The sequence below is a fragment of the Urocampus carinirostris genome, chromosome 10, assembly GCF_059441175.1.
Source record: "Urocampus carinirostris isolate Australia breed hairy pipefish chromosome 10, RoL_Ucar_1.0, whole genome shotgun sequence".
NCBI classification, from domain to species: domain Eukaryota; kingdom Metazoa; phylum Chordata; class Actinopteri; order Syngnathiformes; family Syngnathidae; genus Urocampus; species Urocampus carinirostris.
The window spans coordinates 44,470,810-44,494,832 of NC_142358.1; the positions used below are offsets into that span (position 1 = coordinate 44,470,810).

Here is a 24,023-nt window from a genome sequence, read left to right on the forward strand (position 1 = left end):
AAATAAATGCTTGCATCTGGTTTTGAAACCAATATGTATGGAAAAAAAAAGGCTCAAAATGAGTTGAACCGATCTTGAGTCATTGCAAGAAAGAGACAAATTTAAAGTGGTATGTTTGTCGATTTTGGGACAGGGGCTCTGGCATGATTCTCTTTTCATAATGTTTATCAAATCATCCAAAATAAATGTGCCGAAGACGAAGCTTTTGAGTCATAAGAGCAAAGAAAACGTAATGATAAGAATTGTTAATTCTGAAAAATACATGTTTTATGTATATTTCCAGGTTTTGTAGCATTTTCATATTTCTACTTTTGACAGGAGATATTAAGGAGAACAAAATCTTTTGGGATATTTCAGTTTTTGTTTAATATATACATTGACATAGGAGCAAAGGAATCGGAATGTTATTTTAATGTTAAGTTGTTTAAGTGAAGTTCTAAGTTGTATCATTTCACCAGATATTTTTATTTACAGCAAAATAATAAATACTGTAGACGTGATTTAAGGTTTAAATGGAATATTCTTGTCTGTTTTTATTCCTATTTATGTTCCAAAAACATTCAGTTGAAGTGTGTTCAATAAATGTTTGGCCCGCGACCTTAAGTGGGTTTTGAATTTTGGCCCCTTGTGCAATTGAGTTGGGCATCCCTGCTTTAAAGGAACAGTGTGTACCATATGAGAAATGAGTGTCGCCGCGTCGGGTGGCGCACCTAAAAACGTGTTAGAAAGCGCAGGGAATGATACAAACCAAGAAAATTCAAAAGTCAACCTTCCTCTTTTGCAAAGTAAAAAAAAGGTGAAAGACAAGTCAAGTCATCTTTATTTGTTTGGCCCTGAATCACAAAGAGTCTCAAAGGGCTGCACAGACTATGAGGACACCATCCCCTGATCTCAAAGCCACACGAAAATGAAATGAAATGATCTGCATTTTCTATAGCGCTTTTCAAGTCAATGACTTCCCAAAGCGCTTTACACTGTGCTCCACATTTCCCAATAGCGGCCTTGCAGCCATGTAAGGCGCTAACCTGCTTATTGGGGGTATTAGGGGTTCAGTGTCTTACCCAAGGACACTTCGACATGTAACACGGACGAGCCGGGGTTCGAACTAGGATCCCTTGATCCCAAGACGAGCGCTCTACCTCCTGAGCCACTGCCGCCCCACGAAGGCAAGGAAAAACTCCAAAAGAAAAATCAAGGGGGGAAAAAGAAAGAAGTAGGAGAGAACAGGACCTCATCCCCGAGGGGAGAAAATTCATATCGACCAATCCCATCCTCCAGAAAAAAAGAGGCGTCCTGTTCGCAGGTGAGCCGGCAAACAGAGCCGCTTTGTTTGCGAACGACACACGACTACTTACTGGCCTCGGCGTTCGTGCACGTTCCTCGCGTGTTTATGTGCGTGAGCGCGCGCGTGCGGAGTCCGACTTTCCCAGTAAGGACGCAGAAGAGCCCAAGCAAGGAAGAGAAAAAAAGGGAAGACGAGAAGGAAGGCGAGAAGGGATCCCATTTGGTGGAAGGCGGCGGCGCGCCTTCTAATGAGACGTGCGCGCGCAGGCTGGGGCCGGGCGCGCGCTCACGCGCACTGCGGAGGCGCCAGAGAGCGAAAGTGGACCTGATGAGTGGCCCGTCCCGGACCACAATCGGAGATCGATCCCGGGCTGCTGGACCCCGCCCTGATTCTGGATTCCGGATTCAGGACCTCCACCTTGCGCGAGCCTCCTGGTTCTGGTTGTGGGATTGACTCTTCTGGAGATCAGACTAGATTGTCCCCCCTTCCACCACCAACCCCTCTCTCCCATAAAACGTTTTTTTTTTTGGAAGGACTTTAAACCCCCCCACCCCTTTTTTTAAAAAAAATCCCGGATCGCTAACCGGTTCCCCGATGACGGTAAGTCGCATTGGATGGATCGATGGATCGAATGAGGGGATCGATGGATGGGTGGAGACGCCGGCCTCCGATTTGCTCTCCTCGATCGGCGGGGACGCCAATTGTCATCCGATCAGACGCCTTCCCGCCCGCGGTTAACGATACATGCGCTGATATCATAAACTGCCCGCTTAACACCCCCCCCCCTCCTCCTCCTCCTCCCCCTCCAAATGTGTTGAGGCACTCGCCCGCGCTGCCTCATTTCTAATGCATGACGAGAAACGGGAGAAGGGGGCGCCGCAATCTCATATGTGTTTTCTTTCCGACCATTCTTCTCACTCAATACAAACAAGGCAATGGAGAAGGCGCGTGTCGTGTTATTTGCGGAATCGGAGACTTGATGCTTTTCTTTTCTGTAAATCAAAGAAAAGTGAGACGGGAGAGGCCGCCGACGCGTTTGTGTGCCAGTGCGGGATTTGGCAATGGCGCAGCACGTCTCCCGATGGAAATCAAACGTCCCCCCCTTTTTTTGCGGTGACAAAAAACTCCTTTCTTCTTTCCTCTCGCTCCTTGGGACGCGTTCGTGAGACAGCGCGTATCATTTAGAAAAAAACCAAGCCAAAAACCTCCGGCGCGCCGTCGTAGAAATTAAACATCCCTTTTTTTTTCAATGTCTTTCTTTCCTCTCTGTCTTTGGGTCATGTTAAAGGGACAGCGTGTGGGCCTTATTCAGCGCCGCCTCGTGGTTCAAAACAAACCTGGAATATCTCCTTTTTTGTCCCGGTCAAAATGTCCTTTCCGTCTTTCTCGTCCTCGTATCGCTCCCGTCTGTCCTCCGGATGAAAAAGCGGCTTTGTTACCCAATATTGATTTGAGGGAAAACCCAAAAACGAAACGTGCGCCGAGAAATGTGTATCCGTTTGACACGGAGCTGCCGTTTTGTCGCTAAGGGGACCCCCGAGAATACTAAAACTTGACCTTTTTCTTCTCTTCTTGCTGTCGTTTCCCCTTTTCTTTCCTTTTTTCAATTCGGCCACTTTCTTTTCCATTTCTTGCTTCGCTTTCCCTCTTTCTTTCTTCATTTTCCGTTTGTTTTTTTTCCTTTTTTTCCCTCCTGTTTTCTTTTCCATTATTTTCCTTTTGTCTTTTTCCATTGATGGGATATAACCCGCGTACGCCAGAAAAACATCTTTACAAATGTGCATTTTGATGAATTTGAGTTTCTTTGGTCCGTTTTCTTCCTTGCGCTTTGTAGCGGTCGACATCTCACGGTTAAATATGATACGTCTTTTTCGGCCCGGCTCCCTAAAAATAGCCGCTGCTTTGAGAAGCCTTTCCTGTTTTTCTTGATCCCGATCGCGTTCCTTCTTTTTGCTCGTCCGACAGGACGCGGCTACTGACCAACGGTCCGACCGACGGTCCGACCGACGGTCCGACCGAGCCGCCGGAGGAGCGAAAAGCTGACAGAGCGTCTCGTTTTAGCGTCCCTCGCGTGGAAAACCCGGTCACCTTGTGAGCGCTAGCGCGTACCGAGCCACGTTAGCCTCCGTCCCGGCGCTAATCCGCCGCTAGCGCGAGCGGCGGATCGGACAGGGGAATTTAGTTTCCGTCGACGGCACCGGAAGACGGACGGACGGCGGGTGAGCTGGCACGGCGTCCGAGCGACACGCCGACAAAAACAGGGCGACAGAATACTTCCCCCGTTCAACTCTTAACATTAGCGCAGAGACCATTCGCTAACGCTTTTCGTCGTACTCGTTCGGAGGGAAGATGCCCGTCTGGTACGCGATAGATGCGCTCTTTCGATGAAACAAGATAGATGGATAGATCGTTTATTTATCCCCGTAGGGAAATTCACACTTCCAGCAGTATCCTTGTGTTGTTTATTTACAGATGAACAGGATGGCCTCGGGGTGCTGTGTTGTCGTTTAGCAACAGCGGAGGGGATGGCGTCATACGCTAGGCCAAAAGTTGGACGTCCCTGCGGCAGAAGGTACTCTTTGTGCCCAGGGTGACACCGCCTCGTCTTCACGTCGATAGCGAGTCCGCCTCCTCTCCGTTTGCCGCAGGCTTTCTTGTCTCTGTCTTACAGCGCTAAAGCCGGCTAGCTCCCGATAGCTCCACGTTAGCGTTTGGGATGCGAGAAGACGTGAGCCGCGTTTCCGTAAAACACAGCAAACTGCGCTCTCTGTACGCTTTGATGTTTTTCACCAGCACGGCCAGTTCCTCGGTCTTATTTGGTAGAGAGTTCACATTTGAAATGATTACGGACGGTACCCAAGACTTATAATGCCGCTAGCCGTTTAGCCTTCACCTTAGCTCCGGCACTGCATCCAGGATAGGGCCGGCACGAGAATTCTTCTAGGCAAGCGGTCGATTCCTGGAATAAATGCATTTTTGTGCGTTAAAAGCCATGAGGATAGGATAGAAAGTCATGCAAAGTGTCGTTGTCAAACGGGACGAAAAACAACAAAGATAGAAGCGGACCCTTAAAACAATAACTCAGATAAAGTGTGAAATAACACCGAGTTGCTGGAAAGGCTGCCGCTCGCGGCGGCGCCGCTTTGATGTTAGAGAAAAATAAATGAGGAGATATAAATTCTCGGCGAATACGGGAGAGCATGTCCGCCATGAAAAGCACAAGGGCGCTATTTTCTAACCCTGCAAAGATGCCAAAGTAGTTGGCTTTATTGTCTATTCTCATTGCGCACAGTTGTTTTTTTTTTGGGACTATTATTTAGTATTGACTCGACTGTCACTTTTGTGGTTCTTTGATCTCCACACCCTCCGGGGTAGATTTGTTTTTGCAGGTCAAAAGAAAGGCTCTCGAAAACGGCTCGGAATTTCTTATCTGAGGTCCGGTCGCTCTCGACTGTTCCGACTCCATCGATGTCTTCTCTTTTTATTAGAAGCGTCCGACACACTGGCCAGAAATTGTCAATCCGGAGGGCTTTCTTTTTGAGTGGGAGTCCCAAAATCGGCGACGCCTTCTCTCTTGTAGATTTTGGGGAGGACCTTCACAACCGCTCGGACTTTTCTTATTTTGAGAAATCGCTGCAGTCTCCTGCAAGTCTAATAATAATAGTAATAATAGTCTGAAATAATAGTCTGTTAATAATAGCCCTTTAAGACTCTTTGTGATTAAGGGCCAAACAAATAAACGGGACCTGACTTGACTTAAAAAATCACGGCTGTCTCCTCTCCTTACAAGTAGTGTCTCATTTACAAAGAAAATGCCAACAAGGGGTCCTGCAGGCAGAAAGACGGGCAGCTGCACTATTGAGACGGCGGCCCGTACTCCCTTTCGTCCTCTGACTCGAACCAGTAGGGATTTTTTGGGGAGTCGGGTCCGACGCCAGAGGAATTCCGTCGGAGGGCGGCGCCGTTTCGGAAGTCAATTATTCATCCGCTGAATATTGGCGAACCGTCGCCTCGGCTGCTGAATATTCACCAGCGTTCGCTCTCGTCCTCGATGAAAGACTTTTTCTTCGTCCGCTCGAAAAAACAAACAAATAAAACGGTTGAAGGTGAGAGCGGCCTCGCGCGGACTCTAAAGAAAATAGAGAAAATAAGTGAGAAAGAGAAAGCGGGAGAAAAACAAAGCAAAAGAAGTAGAAAGGAAAAAAGAAAGACAAACAATAGAGAAAAAAGGAATCATCACCAGTCACTCTGCGGGTGGCGCTGGGCTCCGGTGCCATCCGGTGGACGTATTCGGAAGTGTTGTCGGGTGTCGTCTCGCGGGCCTGATTCGAAGCCTTGGCCGGCCCGATCTGGCCGGGGGCCGCCTCTTTGACACCCCTGCTCTGAATATGGCGCGCGTTAGCAAAAGTCCAATCTAATGGGCAGGCACTGGTTTGCGAGGGCCCAGTAGGTGGGGCCCCAAAAGGCAGCCGCCGGTGTTATGCCGAGATTTGCATCCCCTAGCTACTATCACCACGTTGACCTGGTTTGATTTCACTTTGATATGACTTTTCGCGAACGGCGAACATATCACCAAAAGCACTTGGTCTTGCATTCGTTGGAATGTAAAACAATTAAAACCATTCCATTTTTTGTATTTGTTGTGAATGTCATCGAACGGTAATGCACACCGTACAGAAATCACTTAAGAGCAGGTAACAGGTTTATTTAGCCTTTTTCGACTCAAATCGCTCGTATTAAAACTGTTATGCACTCTACCATAAAGCTTATTTTAACTTAATAAGCTTTATGGTAGAGTGCATAACAGTTCTCAAAAGTGATTTGTATACGGTGTGCATTACCGTTGGATTCCATTCACAACAAATACAAAGACGGAATGGTTGAAGTTATACGTTGGCCATGACATTCCCAAAAAGTCATATCAAAGTGAGCTAAAAGCAGGTCAGAGTGGTGATAGTAGCCAGGGGATCCAAATCTCGGCAGGGACGCGTTTCTCCGCATAACAGCGGCAGGCTCCGATGGCTTTGATAACCTTTGATAAAGGAAAATCAAATGCTTTCCGTAGGGGGGGAGAGACCCGACACTCTTTTTTTCTTTCTAGAAAGCTTTGAATTTTTGGCCATTTGTGTTCGGTCCAATACGTCTCTTTCAACTTTTCGGGGCGGAGGACAACCCATTGCAGAACCAAAAGGTTTTCTGGGGGACCCCGAAGCTTTGGTGGCTCTGGCTTCCGTTGGGCCAGGTTTCCGCTCCAAATAAGCCGCCAAAATAGAACCAAAGGATATTGGACCCTGTTGTGACATCATCGTGACTCTTGTCCGATCGCGTCGCCGTTCTTTGACCCCCGCGCCGTTGAGGGCAACCTCTAGCTTATTTGAGAAAAAGAAAGGTCCGAGGGAAGGGCTTTTACCACAAGTACTTGGCTTGTCTCTTGCTCATTTTTCAGTTCTTCTTGGATTCTTTACTCAGGGCTTTTTCCCGGTCTTGTTTTTTTTGAATTGTCTTGTAAAGGTTTTGAGGTCGTTTTTTGTTTGTTTCTGGATGGTTTTTGGGGTCATGTTTTGCTGGCCTTTCAACGGTCAGTTTGGTTGTGTTCTTGCTCTTGTTTTTTTGAGGCATTCTGGGGAGGGGGATTTACGGCCGCCGTTTGAGTTGTCCTCGGGTCGTTGTTCGGGGGCCCCGGGAGCGTCGGGAATTTACGTTCCCCGTCGCGCAGATGCTAAATCCTGCTAGCGCAGCCCCGCTGAGTCCCCGGCCTGGCCTGTCATGGCCGCCGCAAACAACATGAATTATTGAGGGGAGCAGATGACTAATCCGGCCTTTTAGCGCAGGAATATAATCCCCCTTTTGTCTCCCGGTCTACTAATGCCACCCGCGGCCGCCTGCGTGTGTGTGTGCGCGCATACATCCCTCCTTTGGCATACGCTAGGTGGCGCTACCTATTGGCTTGACTCCCTTAAAACGCCCTTAAAAAGCCTAAATTAGGCAGACAATTTAAAATGTGCTTATAATAAATAAGCTGCCCGAGTATTTCTGTCGGTGCGATACGACGCCAGCTTTTGTAGTATTGGATCGTGACCTCGCTGACCGAAACAGCGACGCGTCGTTGCGGAGGGAATCTAACCCGCGTCCCGGCGGTGAGAGTGCCGACACCTCGCCGCCGGACCCTCAGAGATAAATACGATTGTTAAGTTATATCTCTGGAGATCACCGTTTTCGCCATCCCTTTGCATTTGTTCCCGGTACTGTGAGTAGAGATCGTGCCGTCGTGTGATAAAGCCTGAAGCCTTTTCCTGGGTTATCTACGTCCCTAACGGTTTAGTGATAACATAGTGGATTTAGGCGGTTGGAGTAGTGGAGGAGCGCTACCCGCTTTTCATGGCGGTCATTAGACGCGCCGTTGCTCGTGGCACGGTTTTTCAAACAGAGTGCCAAATAGCGCCCCCTTGTGTGCCACGAAATCTCGTCCGGTGCGCGGCAGGGAATCGGCCCATCCGATCGATGCCGTCCTTCGGTGTCTTCGGCTTTTCCGGGCATCGCTCGAGCGTAACATTCGGCTCTATCAGTAGGCGGCAACACGTGAGCATGTTCTGTCCTTTTTCTCGACGGTCTTTGCGCCGATGAGAGAAATCCATCTCATAGTTTGTTTTTGTCCAAGGAAGCCGTTTAAGATCGCGCCGCTAAGGAGAAAGAATCCCATCGAGTGAAAATCTGGCGCTTGATAAGAAGCCTGGCTTAGGCTTTCGGGTTGGAGGAGCGCTTCGCTCTTGGCTCCATTAGACTTTGAGGAAATAAACAGAAAAATGGTCGGCACGTCCGCGACACACTTCTGAGGTCACGAATTTAAATCCGGCTACCGGCCTTCCTGTGGGGAGTTTGCACGTTCTCCCCGCGCTTGCCCGGCTTTTCACCGTAAAAGTAGCTGCTCCGAATTCGCTCTGAGTGAGAGTACGTTGTATGTGTCTGTATTGGCAAGCAGCAGAAGGCGTCCCCTGCCCACTGCCCGAGGACATCTGAGATGGGCTCCGGCACCCCCGCCACCCTAGTGAGGATAAGCGGTGCAGATATTATGGATGGATGTTTTTTGTAGAAAAAAACAGATGAAAATCGAGTCCAAATAGGTTCAAAAAGACAAGCGACTGAAAAGGTTGCATTTGAACCGTCGGCACAGACGCCAAGAAAACGCTGCCAATTGAGGCAAGCTCATCATTAAGCTTTTCAAAAAGGACAACCGCTGATGGCAATTCCAACTTCCCCTCTTCTCTTTGCCTTCTCTCCTAATTTTGGTGTCCGTTCGACTTAACCATTTGGTCCTCGGAACGGGATATCGTCCACCCGCAGGGTTTTTGTACTGTCCGGTACAGTTCTTCACGCGAGTTCCGATCTCCATTTTAAATCGCAAACTTAAGAACGGGTCTCATTTTCAGGGTTTCGGACCGTCCTCTCGTTTTCTCCTCGCGCGTTCAAAATTTACGGATGTTTTCTCTCCTCGTTTGTCTGCTCAACGTTGAACCCGTAGATACTATTGCATATCAGTCCCGCGCCATGCTTACGTTACGGGCTCAAAACGGTTCCGGAATCGGTGCAAGAAAGAAAAAACCATGGCCGATCCCAAAGAAGACGCCGTTCCAAAGATCTTTCTGGTTCGCTTTTGTCCGAAGAAAACGCATCTGGATTCCTTCCGTCGGGGCTTTCCCGAAATCCTTCCCGTTTGGATTAGCGCTCGGGTTAGGGTTGTCCTATTTGAGCTCGGGGCCGTCACGTGCCGGCGCCGTCCAGATGTCGGCTCACGCTAAGGCCGACATCCGCGGAGGGAGCCCCGTGCCGACGGCGGCCGAGATGGCGCCGACCGCGAACGGCAAAGACGGGGAAGCGCGGCGCCTCGGAGGCCGTTCGGGGAGGAGCGGCTGGAAAATGACGAGGCTCCGGAAAACTTCCACGAGCGCCCGGGTCGGCCCGACAAGAAGCCCTCGCCGCTTCGTCGAAGGATGCGCCACTTCTTGAGGAAGAAAACTGCCACCTTCTGCATCCTGCTTATCTTTCCTCTTGCTCTTTCTCTTCTTTGTCTTTACCTTATGTGGTCACTTACATCCGGGCTCTAATTTCTGCCCCGCATATGGTGACATTTGTCCCGATTACCCTCCAATAACACCTCTGTTTAAACACTCGGACCCTTTGGTTCCTTGCTAGTCGGTTGCCTTTTTCTGCCACGTCGCGGGCGCTCTCATCCCAGGATTTTGTCAATCGAGTGTACTCAAGCCACGCTTGCCCTCGTGGAAAACCGGTACTGCCTCACCGACTGTCGGACTATCGCCTAGGCTTTTGGTTCTAGTGAGTCCTCACCTGCATCCCGGACCGCTATTTGACTTCTTGCGTAGCGGATAAAGCGCCGGCGTTTTCGGTACTTAGCTGCGTTTTTGCAATTTTCTTCCGCACCGCCCGAGGGGCTTCCTGACAGAAACCGTTCCGAAGTGGAGCGAGAGAAGATCGAGTACAGCCTTATGCGGTGTCGGCAGCCGAATACGTTCGCAGTGCGGCGGAGTGGGATATCGGCGTGCCGGAGCCCCCCCGGTCGGGCTCGAATCGCGGAGGAAATGCCGAGCCTCGATCGTTTCGGGCACACTCGACCGAGCGAGGCGCGCGCCGTCGCGCGAGAGTCGACCCGCGGATGCCCAGGGTACGGACTCTGGTGCCCGGAAGCAGCGTGGCACGGATGTCCACGTCGCTCCGCAGACGAAAAGGACACGAACACGGCGTCGCACACCAACGCTGCTCGCGCGCACCAAAGACTCCGAGACAAAGAGACGGGAAAGACGCGCCGCGCGGATTCACGTCAAGTCGGTGGAGCAGAAATACATGGACAAGTCGATCCAGTCAAGCGAGCGAGCCAGCATGCTCCGCAGCATCGCGTTTGCCCCCTCGCGCACACGCACGATAAGCTAACGGTCGCCGATGAGCGAGTTAGCGCGCGTCGGCGCTGACGGGAACGTCAACACGCGATGCCGACGGACGCGAGCGCTAAAAGACGGACGCGAGGCCTCGTCGCGCTCCGTCGCCTCCGTTAGCGGCATCGCTAACATCTGTGTTTAGCTCGCCAACGGCGTCCGTTTAGCTCGCTAATTGGGTCACGTTCCGTCAGCCGGCTGCCGAGGCGACGACACAATGTTGTTGGATGTTGGATCTTAAAGGGACGGTGTGTAATATTTAAAAAAAATACAAGCAATCGTATCAACGTGCGTTTTTCCAAATGACTTGTAGGTCAAGAAAACAGCACAACCGTATCCTAAGCGAATGGAGCTGACGTCCTTGTTTGCCATCTTGCTGCAAAGAGTACGCCGAGGATAAAATGGAAGGAAATCTTCCGTAGTTTGTATTCTTTTTTGGGCTTTCTAGCACACATACACACTGTTCCTTTGAACGTGAGAAGCGAAGGATTGAAGGATCTGAGCAGGGAGTTCCTGTCGGCGCTTTCCAAAATCAAGTCCTTCGACCGCTCGGTTATGATTTTGATCACGGTTTTATTAATGATTGAGGAAAGGCAAAATATCCTTTTGACACGGAGTGAACTCATTCCTGGCATGAACGTGACACAGGGATGCAGATCATGAATCTTTTGATTCCATATGAAGACTCTGGGGTTCGGAATCTTTAGGATACAGCTGGAGAGTCCGCTCGCTTCCTGTGAATGGATTGTTCTGTGGGTGGAGTCGGTCGGGCATTTTCTCTACGCTAGGAAAGCCAGCTAACTCTATAGCTGGACTGGCTTTGGACATGCCAACGGCCCGCTAAAAAAACCTGGAGCAAAAGAAGAGAATCAGTTCTGAAAACGGTGCCCTAAGCCAGGTTTGACTCAGTACCTGCGCATTCTCTTCCCAGAGCCACAAATAGGGAAATGGTCATTATGTTGGGAAGCGATGGATCTTAAATGCATATAAAAGAGAGAGGTGTGATGCATGAGTGTTGGCAGAAGACTAATATAGATGCGAAGTATTCGGATTCTCGTCAACAAGACGGAATTTGGACCACGGGGGCGTCCTCGTCTTCATCCGTAGCACGATGGTTTCGTCGGCATGTTCTCTGCGGACCTTTTCCTTCAAACTTCATAGAAAGTGGCCTGTTTTTCTCCGCCAGAGCTCCCAGGCCCCCTCCCCCGCCGCGAATAAAAGCACAACCTTGTTTTGTTTTGTTCAGTCCCTTCTCGGTCATTAAAAAAAGATCTTCAAGGTTTCGGCTTCCATCGGCTTTGGCCCGAGTGCGTGCCGTCTCGAAATAAAGCCCAGAGCGTCCTAATGGAAGTCTTCTGTTGGCGCTGGCCCGTGCGTGTCCCTCACCTGGCAGGCGATGTCACCGCCGCCTGCCGAAGAAAACGGCCGGCACGCTAGCGGACGGCACGCCGGGCTTGAAAAAGCTCGAATCCGAATATCCTGTTTTCCGGGATGGAAAGTGCTTGCGAACGCTTGAAACTGTTGCCGTGTTTCTTAACAAGTATGCATCAAAATGTAGGAAATTGTCCTGAGACCTCTATGCTACAGCTAAACAGGGCACTGTCAAACCTGAAACAAGAAGAATGACCGATCATTTATGGTCCGGGAAGCGTTCCTAATGGGAAGAACTTCCTGCAACTGAAAACGATAGCGAGTTGCGTCATTTTGGGCAAGACAAACGGATTAGCCATTGACTCAAGATCTCAAAGTCGGGATGAGTGCAAATTCCATACATCCATCGACTGCAGATTTGTTTGTGGCTCTGCAAAACACATTTTTCACACCACGTTTTTTTTTTCATGGTACTAGAAAATGTCAAACAGCGACACGGAAGGAAAAAAGGTCTTTTTGGGGTACCTTCAGCAGCAAGAGGGCAGACAATCACGTCAGCTTCCTTCTAGATTATGTAAAAACAAAAATAAACAAAATTTCTCGCCCTTTCAGTATTTAAAAAAATGGACATTTGTATGTTAGTTTGTGTATTTTTGCTCCTTATTTCAATCAATCGATATATTCGGAATGGAGTTTTTATTTACGCACTGTCCCTTTAAACACATTTAAGCAATAATTATTTTTGACCTTATAATTATGTCCAAGTTTTTCTTTTAAAAAATAGAAAATGAGCAATTTAAAGTGCTTGATTATGGCCATGAAAAAAGTCTACAAGCTCTTTATCTAAAACCTTATAAATTGGCATCAAAAGTCTGGTGGCTGAAGTTTCCTTTAATTCTGGTGGAACGATGACAAGCAAATGCATTTTGGTCGAATACCGCGGCAACCACTCGTGAGACACATCCGTGTTGCAATCTGGCACTATGCTGCATCATAGTTTTTCCTTGGAGCTGTGGTTTAGAAATATATGGCTTACTTCTCTGCCGCCTTTTCAGCCCTCATTTGTAAGTCCTTGAAAAGTGAAATGATCTGAAATGATCTGCATTTATATAGCGCTTTTCAAGTCAAAGACTTCCCAAAGCACTTTACAATTTGCTCCACATTTCCCAACAGCCGCCTTGTATTGCAGCCGTGTAAGACGCTAACCTGCTTATTGGGGGTGTTAGGGGTTCAGTGTCTTACCCAAGGACACTTCCACATGTAACACGGACGAGCCGGGATTCGAACTGGGATCCCTTGATCCCGAGACCAGCGCTCTACCTCCTGAGCTACTGCCGCCCAAAGTGCACAAATTTGCCCGTGTTCGAACCCGGTTTTATGAATACTTCAGTCGTCCCGTCATTATTCGGTCATTTCATCGAAGGGCCCGATACACAACTCCGGCTTCCTTTTGGGCCCAGCGTCATGGCCGACCGCCGTGTGGCGTTCATGCGCACGCAAAACAAAACGTTTTTTGAAAAGCCTTCGTCCGATTCTCTTTTTTCCACAGGCCAACCTAGGTCAGAAGGACCGACCGATGACGGCTTGGAGTCGCCTCTAGCTCCTCCTCCGTCGCCTCACCTGGAGTGAAGAGGACTCCGCCCCGTTGTTGCTCAGGTGCTTCCGATCGGCCGAGTCGAGTGACGTCACGATCTTTCATTTGGCGAAGGCGAGATCAAAAGACTCTACGTTGCGTTTTGTGTTGTGTGCCGGCAGGGGGCGAGCATGGGGGTGGAGTGGAGTCCGCCCCTACCCGTCCTCCTGGCGGCGTTGTGGTTGGTCCCGCCGGGGGGCGCCTCGTCCTCCATGTTGTGTCCCAAACGCTGCAGCTGCCAGAACCTTCTACCGTCCTACACCGTTCTGTGCGCCAACACCGGTTTGCTCTTCGTGCCGCCCAACATCGACCGGCAGACCGCCGAGCTTCGACTCATGGACAATTTCATCACCACCCTCAGGCAGAGAGACTTTGCCAACATGTCCAGCCTGGTAGGTGGTCGCCTTCTTCGGTCCGGCCCGGAAAAATGAGTTTTCTTTGTAGAAACGGAAGCGTTTCCGTCAGATTTGATCCATGTCCAACGCAGGGGTGGACAACCGAGTCCCAAACGCTCCACCTCAGAAACGATTTGATAATCCGTATCATTGAGTTGAAGAACTTGAACATCAAAAAAACCTGAAGGACACGCGGCCTTCCAGGACCAAAGTGCCCACCTCTGGTCTAACTCTCATAACGATGAGATCCTCGTGGGCCGGCACCTCACCTTACCCTCGCTGTCGTCTGGGCAGATCCACCTGACGCTGAGCCGCAACACCATCAGCCAGATCCGTCCCTTGACGTTCGCTGACCTCCAGGACCTCCACGCCCTCCACTTGGACGCTAACCGTTTGACCAGCCTGGACGACGCCCACTTCCAGGGTCTCGTCAACCTGCGACACCTCATCCTTGCCAATAACCAGCTGCACCGCATCTCACAGGGAGCTTTCCAGGTCAGAACATCTTACACTTTCTGTTAGGAGCTTGCAGTCAACGGTTGATATTGCATGCTGGTCCTAAGCCCTTCCACCGATGATAGATTCATTAACGGTACCCAATTTGGACAAATGTTTGCCTCATGTCGATTATCTTACTTAGTGGAAGCTCCAAAAGACTCCGAATGTATGGCATGTTTCCCAGCTTTGGGGTTGACTCTGATGCCACCTTGTCCCGGCAGGACTTCCTGGAGACCTTGGAGGACTTGGACCTGAGCTACAACAACCTGGTGGACATCCCTTGGGAGACCATCTCCATGCTGGTCAGCGTCAACATCCTCAGCCTGGACCACAACCTCATTGAGAGCGTTCCCGAAGGAATCTTCTCCAACCTCCACAAGCTGGCCAGGTATGCCTCAAAACTCCCGCATAATGAGTGGCTTCTGCCTTTCCTTTGACAACGTTCTGTCTCGTCCAGGTTGGATATGACGTCCAACAAGCTGAAGAAGATTCCGCCTGACCCGCTCTTCCTGCGCATTCCGGTTTACGCCAAGATGAAGGGCTCGCCGCTGACCTCCTTGGTTCTGAGTTTTGGCGGGAATCCGCTGCACTGCAACTGCGAGCTGGTCTGGTTGCGGAGGGTGACCCGCGAGGACGACCTGGAGACCTGCGCCTCGCCTCGAGACCTGGCCGGGAAGTACTTCTGGACCATCAGAGAGGTCTGTCACCTTTTTGTTTCATTTTGCCGGCTCGTACACACCTGAACCCTACGTGAGCGATCGAAAGGCGGCCATATTTAACGGTTGACCGTAACGCGCAATGAAGCGTCCTGGTTGTTTTTTGATCGGCGGAGTCTTGTGACAGCAAATGGCAAATTCAGAGTCAGTGACGGCGAGAAAAAATCTCAATGCACGGGAATAGCGTGGTGGTTAGCATTCTTCTGGTGGTGTGTCGTCTGGTCCGGTTCGCCGCCTCCTTATTTGCGTATGTCCGGTGCTTTTGCAGGAGGAGTTTGTGTGCGAACCTCCGATGATCACTCGCCATACTTCCAAGATGTTCGTGATGGAGGGCCAGGAAGTCAGCCTGCGCTGCAAATCCGTGGGCGACCCCGAACCCTCCACCCACTGGGTCAGTCCCGACGGGAAGCTGATGAGCAACACCTCGCGCACGGTCTGTTACGACAACGGCTCACTGGACATTCTCAAGGCCTCCGTCAAGGTGGGTGGGGCCAGACGGGACTCCCCCCCTTCTCCCTTTTAGCTTAAGGGCTAAGTGCTAACCTCCCCCCGTAGGATTCTGGGAAGTTCACGTGCATCGCGTCCAACGCGGCCGGAGAGGCCACGGCGCCTGTGGAGCTGGTAGTCAACCCCTCGCCGCACCCGGAGCCCAAGTCGGACGCTGAGCCCGGCCCCTCGGACGTGCCCACGTCCATTAAGTCCAACGCCAGCGCGGGGCAGGCTCGCGGCGCCCAGCAGCGCGTCAGCGTGTCGGAACTGACGGCCAGCACGGCCCTCATTACCTGGCCCGCCCAGAATCACGTTCCTGGCGTGCGTACCTACCAAATCCAGTACAACAGCTCCGCAGACGACATTCTCATCTACAGGTGAGAGGTCAGCCGGGCTAGTCAAGGTTAGGGGTTAGTCCTAACCGTTCGGATTATCGTTAGAGGGTTAGGGTTGGTTAGGGTTAGGGGTCAGGAAGAACTAGAGGGGTAGGGATATGGGTAAGAAAGTTGGGTCACTCTCTGTACCTGTTGGTTGTTTGTGCGAAAACCTGAGCTCGAAAGGCCAAAACAAAGGTTTTACTAGGGTTAGGGGGGAAGGGGTAGGAGGACTAGGTTAGCCCACTAACTGTAGCTGTCGGTCGGCTGCGGCAACAAAGCTTAGCCCAAAAGGCACAAACTATTGTTTTACTGGTCCATCTCCATCCCTGCCCTCACCGATACTCATGGGTTAGAGTTAAGGTTTTTTGCAAGAACATGATGGTAGATAGAGGAAAGTTAGGCTAAAGCTAAAACAGCTATCCCTACCCTGTGGCAGCAAATTGACGAACGGCTGACGGTCTTTTCAGAATGATCCCGGCCAATCACAAGTACTTCTTGCTGAGCGACCTGGCCTCCTCCCGCGACTACGACTTGTGCGTCCTGGCCGTCTACGAGGACGGCGTCACCGCCTTGACGGGAACCAAAATGGTGGGTTGCGTGGCCTTCGCCACCGAACCCGAGTACGGACGATGCCATTCCATACGAGACCAGGTAGGGGGACGTTTTTTTTGGTCTCTCGCTACGTCAGGACCCTAACCCGGGCTCTCCCTTCAGTTCTTGGGCGGCACCATGATCCTGATCCTAGGCGGCATCATCGTGGCGTCTGTCCTGGTTTTCATTTTCATCTTGCTGATGAAGTACAAACTTCACGGCAACCAGCACTACAAGCACGATGACGCTGCGCACGCCCACGTCTGCTCGCAGACCAATGGGGGCGGAGCTCCGCCCCTAGCGGACCAAGGTGAATCTCCGGCACGGCCGACACCTGTCGTACCGCGGCGCGGCTTTTGATGTCCGTGTGGAAAATGGCCGCCGGCCTGTGGTTTGGCAGGTGCCCGCAAAGGCCAGCAGCCGTCGGCGGACGTCGCCGGTCCTCGAGGAACGACCGTGGTGGATTTGAGCGCCTCCGCCGCCGCCGCTAGCCCCTCGCAATGACCACCGCCAGACAATAGCGCCCCCTCCCCGTTTTTTTTGCTTCGCTGCCGGTGCTGAGCCGGCCCAGCCGGCCTCCGAGTGCCAGGGACCAATCACCCGTAAGTATTTTTGTCATGTGGCTTTTGCCTTTTTTACCATATTTGACTTGATTTCTTTTTCCCTTTCACTTCTTTTTCACAAGTATGTTTATGATAATATGCATGACATTTTGCAGATTTGTTATTCTAGCCTTAAGGATTTGGGGTTAGGGGGGTAAGGGGGGTTAGGGTCAAGGAATAGGGTAAAGGGATAGGATTAGGGTTGGGGGCTCAGGGTTAGGGGTTAAAGGGATGGGGTTTTGGATTGGGTTAGGGTTGGGGGGGATACAGTTTGAGGGTTATGGTTAAGGGTTTTGGTTAGGAGATAGGGTTAGGGGGGTTAGGGTTAGGGTTGGGGGATAGGGTTTGGGTACCATAAAGCATTTGTGCTTAGAGCACCCAAATGGCGAGCAAGGTTACAAAGAACGGATATCATGTTACTCTTGGAGTGGAGAATGAAGTTCTCATATTATGTTACGAGTATATTTGGGGGGAAAATTCTTTATATTTGATTTTTACTTCCATTGAAATTCGTGTCACTTTTTGTTCATGGTATCCAGTGTTCCGGACACTGGATCAAAACCATTGAGTCACATGTACGCAAACCGGTCTTCGTTTGGAGGGATGCGCTTTTCGGACCTGGAGCGCCCCCTGCAGTGAAACACCTAACGTCATGTGTTATTATTAACACGATCATCCTTGCGCCCGCTATCCCTCAAGCATCTTAAGGCAGGTGCGCGTGCTTTGCAGGTGCCTTCCTGGTCCGTGGATGACAGCGAGCCTCCAACGCCGGTCCACACCGGACGGTCTGGAACTGGTCCCGGGACTACGCGGGAACCCGACCCGGCCGGCACCCGCGACCCCAAAAATGACGGTACGGTCCGACAAACGGCCTCCGCAAAAGACGGTTCCCCCCCCGGAACGTTCCGCCGGGACCACTTGCACAGGCCACATCGGCCAATCGGGAACTTTCTTCATAAAGCGTCGACTCGCCCGCAGCGTTCAGCCAAACTCGGAGAAGAAAGTCCTCTTGTGGAGGAACAGCCGGTTTTTAACGTCACTCCGTGCCAACCTTTGGTTTTATTTTGGACTATGTCACAAATTCTCCAGGAAGTCACAAGAAGAAACGTTGCGAGGGAATCAAAACTTTTAACAATGACATCGTCTTCAGCCGATCCCGCTGAACTCACATTTTAGTTGCTTTCGTTCAATTTTGGTTTTCACTCAGATTAACGTGGAATTTGTAAAGAAGGAAATAAAATATTTTTACTGGAAAGTCTGTTATGATACACGGATTGGACCCAAACGCAGACACGCGAGCAGAGTGGAGCGTTTTTATTGGGGGCATGTACAAAAAGAGAATCACATAGGGAGGAAGGAATCAAATGCTCAAAACAAACGGGGTCCAAAAACTCCCTGCGAGGAGTCAAGAACCGGCACGGAGAGCAACGATCCGACAAAGGGAATGCAGGGGCAGTCATTTTATACAAGGTCCTAAACTCCTTCGCTGCCGTCCCATTCAACACATTGCCAGCACACTTCCATAAAAGAAAATGAGATTTGAGATCTATAGCCATGGTTCAATTTCAAGTTTAGTAGAACCTGAAAATGAGGAGAGAAGGCATCAATGGATTTTGAACTTGCCAGGAGAAAAGGGAGAGCCCAACCCTCAGATAAGAGATTCCGATTTGTTTTAAAGTTTCTCCCCTGAGACCTTTCTTTTTATTAAATCTCAAAGGCTCTAAGAGCAGATCTGCCCTTAAGGGTGTGCAGATCAAAGAGCATCAACGTTATTGGTCAATGGTGACAATGGTACAAACAGTAAACTGGACAAAGAGTTGGAACTTCACTAGTCAAGGACATGGGACTTGATTCAAGAGCTAGACAAAGAAATGGGACTCGAATCAAGAGCTATACAAAGAAACAGGACTTAAAGGCTAGGCAAGGAAATGCGACTTCATTTAAAGTTCAGACAAATAAATGAGAAATGGGGCTTAAAAGCTAGACAATTTTTTTATTTGCTAAATCTTTTAGGTTACAGAAAGCAGATCTGCCCTAAAGGGTGTGTGAATGAAATAATAGCAACACGATTGGCTGACAATGATGTAAACAGTTCATCATCGTCTAAACAACAAACTGGGCATCCTAGGCGATTTCTTTTGTGTCACATATGAAAAAGGGAATCAACTTATCAGCCCTTACTGGTCTGGAATTGAAAAGGGACCTTTGACGTCTGGAGCCGTCATTAGCAGTGAAGGGCAGTTTTGGATGGGATGCGGCAGTGGGGGTCAAAAAAAAAACAATCCCAAAATGTGACAGACTTGAATTCACTTGGCTGTTGGCGCCCTCTGGTGTACGCTGGAGACCTTGATCATGACAAAGGTGCTTTTATATATACACATATACACACACACACACACACACACACACACACACACACACACACACACACACACACACACACACACACTGTTGTGTTTTCAGGTGGAACCAAACGCAGGGAGGCATGAACAGAAGCTGGGGTGCTTGAAAAAAAAGGATGATGTTGAACAACAAAACACAAAGTCAACGGTGAAAAACACACAAAAAACCTGCCCCAACTAGAAAAGGATGCCAAAGTTTACAGAGGAGTGGCAACCAGCATGCAACTGGACAATAATCACAATTGTAAACAGGATCGAACTGGAAAACGGAGCGGTAATAACAATGACCTTTGGCTTTCCAAGCAGTCAATATAAAGCAAAGGTGGGCTCTCCGGTTCTGGAAGGTTTGCCTGATTGCCTGAGTTTTTTCTTCTTCAACTCAGGTAATACAAATGATCGGCTGATTAGCCCGAGTTGAAGAAAAAAAAATCAAGAAAAATAGGAAGGATGTACGGCCCTCAGGGACAGGCTTGCCTCCCTTCTTATAAAGGATGATGTGTGGCGGTATTGGGAAGAGATGCGTCCAGTTCCATACCTGGTTGGCACCCCGTGGTGGCGTGAGAGATCCTGACAAACACTTATATTTGGAGCATATCCTACGGGGCAATTTGGCGGTTTCACGTGGAGACGCCGGCGGCAACGGGTAAGATTTTGGCGGCTTCCCCGATGCCGACGAGTATTCGGAATACGTTCCTGATGCTGGCGGTGCAAAAAAAAGGGGTCGGCGGGGGTGAAGGAGAAGAGGAGCCCCGTGGCGCTATCAGCATCGGTGGGGATGGGCAGCACCAATCCGTGCGACAGTAAGGTAGCTTGCCAGATCCAGACACACACATTTGTATTTGGTGGGGATTCTACAATGTAGCTATTTCACGCAGATACACCGGCAGGCAGGACTTTGGCAGCTTCCCTGAGGCCGACCAGTCTTCGGAATCCGTCCCTGATGTTGGCGGTGCGGACGCCGTAGATAAGGGGGTTGGCTGCGGCGGGGGTGAGGATGTAGAGGAGTCCCATGGCGCTGTTGGCGTCAGTGGGGATGGGCAACGCCAGGTTGTGCGACAGGAAGGTGACGCTGCCCACCAGGTAGAAGACCATCATTACCATCAGGTGAGTGCCGCAGGTGTGGAAGGCCTTGGCGCGCTCCTCCCCGTGGACCGCCGCACGCATCACAGCCGCCAGAATCTGAGACGGCATCGAGAGGAAATTTTGATAAGCGGATAGATATGGAACCCTCACCTCGAGTAAGGACCCAAATCTGTCTGTGGTGGCCAAATCTAATTCACCATCTAGACCAGCGGTGGCAAACCGGGTCCTCGAAAGCTCTGTGTCTTGCATGTTTTAAAGTTTCTCTGCTCAAATATAGGAGATTTCAATAACCATGATTGTTACCAAGCTATCGCTCGCACATCTTGCAAATAAGCTAATGTTTTTGTATCACCTCTGTTGGAAATTGAATAATCAAACACATATAGAACATGCGGCTCTTGAGGACTAAGTGATCAGCCATTGATTGTTCCAGCCTGAAGGACTATCATGTTTTTCTCCCTAGACAGACAGTTTCAGATCCCTATAGTTTCAGAGGCGTAAACTCTCCAGGTCTAGACATAAAAACTCTGTCTTCAATGCATTTCATTTCTCAGACGGTTTGGTAGCCCTCGGGCCAAATTCGGGCTGGGTTTTGGCTTTCTTGCTTGCCACTTTTCCCCCCACACAAACAAAGTGCGATTCGAAGTGGTGGACAACATAAAGAGCATGGGAACCTTGAGGTAGGAGAAGACGATGAGCGGGATATCCACGCCCACAAAGCAGGCGATAACGGCCACGCCGGCGGCGGCGCTGCTTCTGGTATCACCGCAGGCAAGGCTGACCAAGGCCATGTGGTCACAGTAGCAGTGGCGGATCACGTTGGAAGCGCAGAACCGAAGCGAGCCCGCCAGGCCTACCAGGGTGCCCATGACTGCGCCGCTCCGGGCCAAGGCCAAGACCGTCAGGCCCAGCAGTGCCCGCCGGCCCACCAGCTGCTTGTAGCGTAGCGGCAGGCAGATGGCCATGTAGCGGTCCAGCGCCATGGCCAGGAGCAGAGTAGACTCCACCGACGACAGAAAGTGGGTGGTGAACATCTGCGCCAGGCAGCCGGTCAAGGACACAGAGTTTTGGTTCGGGTCCACCAGCAGACCCGCCAGCGTGCTCGGGATGATGGCGCTGATGGCGAGAAAGTCCACCAGGCACAGGGCGCAGATCAGCAGGTACCTGGGCACACGGCGCACGCTACATGCTGCATGATACAGGCTTTCGTGGAACCCTGACTTACGAGCGCCCCGTTTCACAAAGGGTTCAGCAAACATTGAAAGGTTTCCAGGAGCCAAAACCAGTGATGCCAATTCAAGAGCTGATCTTGGCCAAATCCAATGTGATGGAGCCAATTCGACTTGTATTAAGCCAAGCCCACCAGGTGTCTATTTTTTTACTAAAAGTCTTGCTATTTTCCAAGTTTTTCTCCACCAGCACACCTGAGTTTGCCAAGTGAGCTTTCATTTCAGTCGTAGTGGAAACCTAGAGAAACGGCAGGACGCGCCATCCCAAAAACCTGAGTCAGGCTCTGCTGGTGGCAACAGAAGTCATGCATGTTTTCCAGGTTTCCAGGTTTGAGATTGCTGAGTGGACTTTCTTTTCAACCACAGTGGAAAAGAAAACTTCAAGAACATGCAAGACTAAGCAACCTCAAAACCTGGGTTGGGCTCTGCTGGCAGCACCATAAATCCCGCTTAAATTCCAGGTTTCCCTCCACCCTACCACCTGGGTTTGCTAAGTAAGCTCGCCCAGGAAAGGGGAGAAGGGAGACCTGGAGAACAGGCAGGAAGACAGGGGACAGATTCTGCTGGCTACAGCCAAATACAGGAAACGGTTAAAGCTGTTGATAGACTCAGTCCCGGGACCAGTTTGGATCATTAGTCAAGGTAGAGTTGGAGATGCTACGTGAGTACAGTGAACCCTGTTTATTGCAGGCTAGGGGGTTTTCTCACGTGGGCAAACAAAGCAGAAGTTTTATGTTGTCAACAGTAACGTGGGAAGTCAGTAGAGGTACAGTTCTCGTTGCTCCTTTTTTGTACCGTCATCACAAGTGCACATTCTCTGCCTTGTGCAAATTCTGGAACAAGGGGTCCTGCTTTTGTCCCCATTTTCCACCAGCACATTAACCAGGTCAGTCACATACAGTATCTGGGTCGCCAGTGTGAAACAGGAGGCATAAACCAAACGCGAAGCTGAAAACATTTGAGTCGCGGAACCAAGGGCTGGGCGCTCGGGAGCTGGTCTCCGTGGCAGGACGGACTGCGCCAGATTCCGTCGTGAGCGACGTCCGAACCTTTCCTAGCGCAAAGCCTCGGGACAAAATTTGGACATTGGTGGATTAGCATAGTCTTTCCGATCCGCGTTACGGAGATATCTTCTTATCAAAAACACATTCTGTGGTCCTGAATACTAGCTTGCTCTGAGAATGGGACACTCGGGCAGAATCCCAAAGAAAGACCTTTTCAGACAAATTCAGATGCTTTTATTAGACTGCATTAGCAAATATTCTCTTTTTTGCATTAGGAAATCCAAGAAAAGGGTTAGCATCCCAATTGGACTTTGCTTGAATTTGACACTATTTCATATACAACAATTACTTTTTTTGTTTGGGTTCCATTCCCCCAAAATTACCAAAAAGACCAGAGAAAAAAACGGAGGAAAAAGAATCCTAAAAACAAGCAAAAAGTCCCCCAGAACAGTGAAACAAGGGCCCAAAAAATGACAAAAATGACTACAACGTGACCAAAATAACAACCCAAAAACAAAAACACTGAAAAATCCAATACGACCGCGAGCTGGTGTGTTTTCTTGTCTTACATTAAAATAAATAAATATCTTGAGAAATAAAATTCATTCGTGATAAAAAACAGCAAGTCAAGGAAAAGTGTAGCCATCAATTTGAATGTTTGGAACACTTGGGGAGAAGAGTCTAAAAAAACAACCAAATATGACACGAAAAAAAACCCACTGAAAAAAATTATGGAAGACTCTCGAGCTGTTTTACGTAACGGTACAACTCGGATTGCGACGTTATCGACGCGCAGGCAGACACGGGCGGGAAAGGGGCGAGTGTTTAGCCAATCGGAACGCACAACCCACTGCACGATGAAGACCTGCCAAGAAGCCAAACCGCCAAAAGTAAACTAGGATAAGCAAGGGATTACCGTAGATACGTAACGCCCAAGACCCCCAACCCGACCGCGAAGACGGAGCCGGGGCTCACTGTACACGTTAAACGGCTAACGCTAGGATGCTATGCTAGCCACGTGAGACTTTCTGCCTGACGGAGCCAGGGTTCACTGTACACATTCAAGGCCTGAGGCTAGGACATTGTGCTAGCTACGTAAGCTTGCGCTAGCTACATGGGGCTGTGTAGACGCTGGACGCTGATGACCACGTAAACCAGTAGCGCGTTTCCCAACAGGGCCGACGCCGAGACGACCGCTAGCGGCAGCGCCAGGACCCAACGTCGCTCGTCCAGACCGGGGAAGCCCCGCAACAGGAAGGTGCCGTGGGACCGGTTGCCGAACCCCATCCTGCCGATGACAAGATTGAGATTACTCGGGTAGCGCCGACGCTTCGGCGGGAGCGGTCCTCGGATTACGGACGAAAAAACCAAGCCCAAACGTGGGCCTCGTGCAGCTAGCTTCC

General features: G+C 50.2%; 2 protein-coding genes across 2 annotated transcripts; one reads left to right on the plus strand and one right to left on the minus strand.

Moving 5' to 3' along the window:
• The first annotated feature begins 1,840 nt into the window (after positions 1–1,840).
• On the plus strand, positions 1,841–18,160 carry LOC148359050 (leucine-rich repeat and fibronectin type III domain-containing protein 1-like protein). The gene is made up of 12 exons (XM_088346040.1): positions 1,841–1,885; positions 13,151–13,257; positions 13,357–13,626; positions 13,924–14,124; positions 14,349–14,515; positions 14,585–14,825; positions 15,112–15,324; positions 15,399–15,709; positions 16,177–16,360; positions 16,424–16,610; positions 16,701–16,902; positions 17,632–18,160. Exons 3-11 carry the CDS (start codon positions 13,366–13,368, stop codon positions 16,802–16,804), a joined length of 1,869 nt encoding a protein of 622 aa, XP_088202166.1. The 5' UTR covers positions 1,841–1,885; positions 13,151–13,257; positions 13,357–13,365; the 3' UTR covers positions 16,805–16,902; positions 17,632–18,160.
• A 1,185-nt stretch (positions 18,161–19,345) lies between these two features.
• Positions 19,346–24,023, minus strand: or55e1 (odorant receptor, family 55, subfamily E, member 1). Its single transcript, XM_088346218.1, has 3 exons — positions 23,735–24,023; positions 21,062–21,551; positions 19,346–20,483 (listed from the first exon to the last, which is right to left on the minus strand). Exons 1-3 carry the CDS (start codon positions 23,905–23,907, stop codon positions 20,172–20,174), a joined length of 975 nt encoding a protein of 324 aa, XP_088202344.1. The 5' UTR covers positions 23,908–24,023; the 3' UTR covers positions 19,346–20,171.